The 7,653-nt window shown below is 39.3% G+C and overlaps 1 protein-coding gene across 1 annotated transcript; it reads right to left on the bottom strand.

Moving 5' to 3' along the window:
• Positions 1–2,333: 2,333 nt before the first annotated feature.
• Positions 2,334–7,118, bottom strand: LOC141777515 (tropomyosin alpha-4 chain-like). The gene is made up of 8 exons (XM_074651824.1): positions 6,499–7,118; positions 5,026–5,159; positions 4,275–4,392; positions 4,107–4,177; positions 3,917–3,992; positions 2,966–3,028; positions 2,814–2,883; positions 2,334–2,661 (listed from the first exon to the last, which is right to left on the bottom strand). The coding sequence occupies exons 1-8, from the start codon at positions 6,610–6,612 to the stop codon at positions 2,579–2,581; spliced, it is 729 nt and encodes a 242-aa protein (XP_074507925.1). The 5' UTR covers positions 6,613–7,118; the 3' UTR covers positions 2,334–2,578.
• Between the last annotated feature and the right edge of the window lie 535 nt (positions 7,119–7,653).

Raw genomic sequence — 7,653 nt, 5'->3', positions numbered from 1 at the left:
CTAGTGAATGTACAGGGGACGTTTGTGCAGAAATAACTGCTGCAGCTCCTCCAGACCAACAGAGGCTTTCCGTGTCTTGTGAAGTGACGGAGCTCTACAGAGATTTACGTTGTCTTCTCGTTACCGACCGGGTGCCGGTGTCTCCTCTGCTCTCTCCGACTGCGGGCGGAGAGAGCAGGGAGACACGCTGGAGAGCCCCGCTGCCTCAGCCTGCACTTAGGCAGGAAAAGCCAACACTAGGATCAGATCTAAATCATGTTCATGGAGAGACCTTCGTCTGGTCAGCTAACATTACTGCCAAGCAGCTGAAATATAGAGTGATATTGTGGTTTTAGCTGACTTGTGTCGCCTCACTGTTTTGAGTGATGCTCGTTCAGGTATATTGAGAGCGAGCAAGCGCGAGCCCGACGCTGACTTTCGTTGATTTCACGGCCACAGGTGTCGCTGTTAAGAAGCATTTCTGAAAGTTACAAATAGTCCCTTTAAGCTTGTGTTTACCACAGACCTTATTTCATGCATCTAACTAAAAACCCATTCAAAAACCCATTGATTTCGAGACGAGGGAACCTGAAGTGCTAAAATGTTAACGCATTTCCAGGTTTTAGGACTCATTCCTGTAGCACCATGGATGTATAAAGAGAAGAAAAAAGAAAAAAAAAGTGTATCGCTATTATTTTGAGGTTCTTGTGCTTGAATATTTTCATTTATGCTACTTTACACTTGTACTTTTCAGAGGTGAATATTGTTCTTTTTACTCCACTACACTTATTACTACTAAAGTTAGTAGTTATTATCCAGATTAAGATTTTACATATTCAATTTCTAAAATATGATGCTTTACTACATTAAAATGCAGCTTACATGATAATGCATGTTACTAATCCGATAATGCAACACTGAAAGGGTCCATTGTAGATAATGAGTACTTCTGCTTTTGATATTGTGTTTATTTTTTCCTGATAATGCTTCTTTACTTTTACTGAAGTTAAATTTTAGTTAGATGGTCAGTTAGTTAGAAACTTTATTGTCCACAATGTGGAAAATAGTCTTTGGCTTCATCACAATCAACATGAGTTACAAATAAGATAATAGCAAGAAACAATACAAATATTGGAGGAGCTTGGAGTTCAATCAAATACAATTCCGTAGGCCTATTACAAATGTAATGTGAAAATTCTGCAAACATGAAATTCAGTGCAGGGGAGGGGTGAGGGGGATTAACTATGTATTTAATTATTTCATAATTTAACTGCGGAAAAATGATTTCTAATAGACATTTTTGGTGGCTTGTGTCTAAAGCGCTGTTCTGAGGCAATTAAAATTGTGGGTGCAATGGATGGTACGGGTCACTTGTTATGTTAAGAGCTCTCTTTTTGGTATTCAGTACATGCCTGCTGCTTAGTTGCATCTGTGGTTTCCTTTAGTTTTACTGGCTGTGTTAAACACTTTTGACAGGTTCCCTTTACATTTAACATTCAAGTGTCTGTACCAAGCAACCATGTTAAAGGACATGATGCTTTCCACCAGATTCTTGCACACCATTTCAAGAATATTCTGGTTCACCCCGAAGTCATTAAACTTCCTGAATAGGTGTAACATCTGCATAGCTATTTTAAAAACATATTCAGTGTTATTTATAAAATAAAATAAAAAGAAAGGTGGCTATCTATATAAGTTTTGAATGTTGGGCTTTACATTACATTGTAGTATTGCATTTTATAAAGTTTTCTCCTTTTTGACAAATAAAATCTCATTACAAGGCCCATTTTAGTTGTTGTTTTTGGAGCTTTCAAACACATCACATGGTCTTCGTGAGAAGATAGAGTTGGTCATGGAAATAGTTTAGTTATTATGGTTTAGTACGTATTACTCCTCAATTCCCTTTCGTGTGTGGTGCTTCTGTGTGAAACAAGAAAAGTTCTCATTTAGCTAACTTACACTACACAAAATGTCTGAACTTACAAACAACTTATTACTTTTTCAGGACAACATAATCTTTAACATTGACCTTATGTGGTGCTATGTCATTTTGATTGCTGTGGTTGATAAAAAAAAATACTTACAAATCTTAACTTGAAAAAAAAGAGTACTCAGTGACGTTACTGTTTTGGGAATAAAGGGTCAGCAGCTAAGCCATATATGCAGTTTTGTGTTTGATAAATCCACCGTCATAGCAGACAGAGCACACAGAAAATACTGTGCATGTTAGCACACGTAAATTGTGAACTTGTTTTTGACTCTGTTGAAATTGCCTCAAGGCCACGCACACAAAAGCACATGCAAAACTGTGCATACAAACACAATCAGTCAACACCATAAAACATAAAACTCACTTCATCATCATCAGTTTTATTTGTGCTCAGAGTTTGGTCTACAACACAATTTCCAGCACCGAAACTGATTATCATATGGACCCAAAACCATTTTAAAAAAAGGAAAAGAAAGAAAGGCACCATAAATATATAAAAAGGGGTACATGTGTTTTAACAACCAGGAATAAGAGTGAAATTACAGAGATGGATGGAATGTAGAAAATATCTTTTTGTTTTTTTAAGTGTTTGATGTTCTTCTTGGCAGTTTACAAGCAATTGAGCTCCTGCATTGTTTGGTCCAGGACTTGTTGCATTCCTAAGTTTTCCTCTTTTTCTTTCGATAGACGCTCTGCAATAAAAAAGTAACAGCAGATATAAAATGCAATCGCTATGTCAGTGAACAGATTATTGATCACATAAGTGCAATAGGTAAGCTAATACAATTTTTAGAATGGCCAATAAATATAGAAACTATTGAATGTTACAGCTAATGAAGTGTACCTTCTAAGTCATCTATGGTCTTCTCCAGCTTGGTCACTGTCCTCTCTGCGAATTCTGCACGGGTTTCCGCCTTTGAAAAGACAATAAACATATTATAATCATCCCGACACAGTTTCCCTCAGAGAATAGAGCTCGAGCAGACATGAACTTACCTCCTTAAGTCTGTCATTCAGGACTTTAATCTCCTCCTCATCTTTGTCTTCTTTCTCAGAGTACTACAGAGACAGAAAAGATAACCATTTCAATGCCAAAACAATAAATATCACAATGTTTTTATTTGTCAAAATGTATAGCTCCATCATTCCATTAGTTATTCACACTCAATATCTATGTTGTACACTCTATTGATAAACATGTTACAGGTGAATTGAATGTAATAAAACATCAAGAAGCTCTGCTGCTCCGGGGGAACAGCTGAGTAGTCATACTGAGGTTGTTTTAAGGTCAAACAGCAGGCTCATAGAGACAAACATGCACGCATAAACTGGTCCTTGTTGTTTATATGTTGTTTGTTTCTTTATTATTACTTCTATGGAGGCAGCTATATGATAAGACGACATGTCATGTGTCATATCATGTGTTCAAAATCTGAGTCCAAGACAAATTTCCCCATGGGGACAATAAAATGTATCGTATCGTATCGCATCGCATCGCATCGCATCGCATCGCATCGCATCGCATCGCATCGCATCGCATCGTATCGCAGGGCATCGTAGAGCGCCGTAGCGCATTGCGTCATATTGTGTCATATCGTGTCAGACTGCGTCGTACCGTATTGTATCGTGTCGTATCGTATTATATCATATTGTGGCGTGTTGCGTCATATTGTGTCATATCGTGCCGGATTGCGTTGTTTCGTATTGCATTGTGTCGTATTGTCTTGTGTTGTATTGTCTTGTGTTGTATTGTCTTGTGTCATATCGCGACGTATCGTGTCGTATTGTGTCGTATCGCATTGTAACGCATTGCGTCATATTGTGTCGTGTCGTGTCGTGTCGTGTCGTGTCGTGTCGTGTCGTGTCGTGTCGTGTCGTGTCGTGTCGTGTCGTGTCGTGTCGTGTCGTGTCGTATCGTATCATCCAGGAGAGATTACCAACACTTACCTTATCAGACTGAGCCTCTAGCGACTTGAGGTTGTTGGTGACATTCTTCAGCTCTTCTTCCAGGTCGGCACACTTACTGCATGAATAGAGGAAATACATTTAAATTTTCTGAATATGTTTGACCTTTTACCTTGGTAACAACTGAACGATGCCCGCGAGCATTCATATAACTTCATCGATTTGTGCTTACAGTTCTGCAATATCGGCCCTCTCTTCTGCTTTCTCCAGCTCACCCTCAAGGATCACCAGTTTACGGTCAACCTGACGTTAAAAAGATGTAAAATCACAGTTGAGCAAAAACAAGAAATGACATCGTGAAAACCGAAAGTCAGCTGAAACGTGACCTCCGCGTCCGCACCTCGTCCTTTTTGCGTTCCGCGTCCTCAGCGATGAGTTTGGCTTCTTTGAGCTGGCATTCCTGGATCTCCATCTTCTCCTCATCTTTCATGGCTCTGTTCTCGACCACTTTTATGCCTCTGGTGATCAGAAAGACAGACAGGTTTTAGTTCAACAACACCACAAATAGCACAGCACAAATAGCTGCAGGCTGCTTCTGACTATATGTTTGTGGTTTTGTGGTTTCAAGTCCCAACATTATGCAAATGCTAAGACTCTGTTTTGCACCTTTTACTACAATGAGCTCATAGTTATTGGTGTCACTGGACATACCAAACTGACAAAAATAAAGTCTCGACAGGAAAAAAAAACCAAGTATGATCTTGGTCTCTACTTATTTTGTATCTGTATATAGCTTTAATTTAATTTGAATTATTGGTTTAGCTTCTTTATTTCCTTTGCTCTAATTCTATATTTTTTGCATATGTATCTGGTCTGTTTCTTGTGCAGCAAACCCCTAATAAACACCTAATTTCCCTCTTGGCATTGTTTTATTTTATATTTCCAGAACTGCCACCTTGTCCACTTCATACAATTCAAACGTGTCCATCCCACTCATCCTATGAAGCTATACTTCACTGCTCCCAACCAATCAAAACATGGGCACATTTGGGACCTTCAAAAAAAGCCATTAGATAATCATTTTCCAGTCTTGTGGCTGATGGTATGTCTACAATTTTATTAATGAATGCATTATGACCGTTAATTCTCACCTTTCACTCTCATCTGCAGCCTTCTCAGCCTCCTCCAGTTTCTGCAGGGCTGTGGCCAGTCTCTCCTGAGCGCGGTCCAACTCCTCCTCCACCAACTGGATCCTGCGGTTCAAAGATGCCACATCGCCCTCCGCCTACACCAACACACACACACACACACACACACACACACACACACACAGATAGAAAGAGAGGTCAAAGGTCAGCCAGGAAACAAGCTGCTGCCACAAGAGGAAGGATACTGTTGAGGATGGCCAAAGCTGCACATTGAAAGCCATCTATAAAGGTTATATTGGTTTTGAGTGTAACGTCTCATTAATACTGCAGTAAGGTTTATCAGTTTATGTATACTTCTTGAAGTCAAATGGTCTCAACATTAAGAGCTGGGTATCGATAGTTATTTAATTATGCCTATCAGTCTTGTGTTCAACATTTTATTTTGGCCTATGTTTTTATGTTTTTATTCTGTATTGTTTTTATCTTGATGTTTGCACTATTTTAACTTATGTAAAGCACTTTGTAACTATGTTTGGAAAGGTGCTATACAAATAAAGTTTGTTATTATTATTATTTATTCTCTGGGCATGCATATATCCCTGTTTTCTTTTTCCTCCTATCCAATGAGTCAGATTTCTTCCATTTAATCAATTTCACTCTCAACAACAACCATGATGACTTCTGGACTTTGCAGCTTAACCAGATACTTTGAAAACTGCTGATGCAGAATAACAAGACTGGCAGCAGACTTAATAACCCTGACATATCTGAAGTGATACAGCTGCTCCTCTGCAAACCCATGTATGTTTGGGAGACAACAGATTGCTTCTTCTGAGGCCTGCTTCCTGTTTCCTGATATCACAGATAAACACGTCTGCTCTTTTCTTCCTGTGTGGAGGCTGAAGAAGAGGAGGAGGAGGAAGGCGCTCCTAATTCCAGATATATGTGTCAAATGTTATTCAGACAAAAAACAGAACAAAGACTACTGGATGCTTTGCCAAACAGGAACAAACCATTGACATAATTCGGGGGGGGGGGGAAATCCCAGTTTGAATAAAACGTAATAAGCCCGCCACACCTTAATATTTAAACCAACACTGACTATGGGTGTAATAGGCTACTGCGAGTTTCTCTCGTTGTATTCGTAGGTGTTTGAGAAGATCTAGGGCGGGTTCAAGTTAGATAACACAGCCGAACAAAAGTCTGAGAGGGAATGTCGCTACAGTGATGATCCCAACTTCCCATAAACGTCTAAAACGACCACATTTACGCATTCCAAGATAAAAACAACAAATCTACTATTGGGTTTGGCAGGAAAAAGTTTGGAATTCTTATTAGAGCGTTATCATCATCATAACGCTACAACATTGACACTTTGCGTTCTAAATTCTTTACAATCCTGCACTAAATGTGCTCAATAGGTGTGTGATAGTAAAGATAAAGTACTGAAGTTGGATAAATGAACCATTATCTCACTTTTTCGCGGCATTCCCGTTCACAGTCCAACACCCTTTGTACTTCCAGTGTACGGTCTTCTGCGTCATCAGCTTGTTGCTGGAGAGTCTGGATTTTCTTCTTTACCATCTCCATTATGTCTACTACTTTTGTTCTCCTCACAAAAACAAAGAATGAGCCCGACAAATGTAGCCGTCTAGATCGAACTAGGTGTTTCCTTTAAAACTTTATAAAGTTGCTAACTCCGAGGAAAACTCTTTTTTTCTCTCGAGCAGGAAGTCAGTCAGGGCTGGGATGGGGAGAAAAAAAAAGGGCTGGGAGTTTTCAGGAAATTTATGGCGAGATCCTCCAATCCTGTTGAGAAGCCGGTCCCAGATGACATCACAGGGTTTTAGGAGGGGAAGGCTCTGCTCTTTTCCTCCACAAAGAGGTGTGTGAAGTCAGTGTGCAGAGGCTGTCTATTGTGGACTTATATGGCAAATGTAAGGTGTTGCTTAGGCTGCATTCTTCTGCTCTGATCGAAAAGGAGGAGGGCACAGAGATCACCTGATTCATCTGTCTGTGATTCACATATATGTGACTAATGTGAATCATAACTTATGATTATATGGTTGTGTGAGGAAGGGGAAAGAGAAGAAAAGTGTGAATGTGTGAAGGAGCAATAAGAGGCAAGTTGTAAAATGTGTAGAAATCAGAAGGTCCAAAGATTATGGATCATGGCAAACCTCTCGACTGTCTTCTTTTATTCCTTTGTTTTGTTGAGACATGTCAGGATTCATTTCCGGGTTGTTAGTTTCCTTCTACATTGTGGTAGCAGACTCAAATTAGGAGTTTTGTGTAAATTGTTTCCATAGTGTACAGTACCTGCCTGTGTTCAATACACAAAAAGGGATTTTCAAATTCAATCTCATGGCAAACCTCTCAACTGTCTTCTTTTATTCCCTTGTTTTGTTGAAATCATAGGAGCCAAGGGACTTAAAGATTGTGCCCTTATAGTTTCCATGATTATAACTAGACAAATAACCCTCAAAGCAGGTTTTGATAATTATATTTTCTGAATGTCACTCTGCTGCTATGTTTCATCACTCTAGAAAAAAACTAAAATATTAAAGCGAGTGTAAGCAGTAGAAACAACACAGACTGAATGTAGAAGGCACTTAATGCAATGATTCTTGA

Source organism: Sebastes fasciatus, chromosome 11, assembly GCF_043250625.1.
Source record: "Sebastes fasciatus isolate fSebFas1 chromosome 11, fSebFas1.pri, whole genome shotgun sequence".
In the NCBI taxonomy this organism is placed as follows: Eukaryota; Metazoa; Chordata; class Actinopteri; order Perciformes; family Sebastidae; genus Sebastes; species Sebastes fasciatus.
The sequence above is the reverse complement of the archived record's forward strand: the minus strand, read 5'-3'. Positions and strand labels throughout refer to the sequence as shown.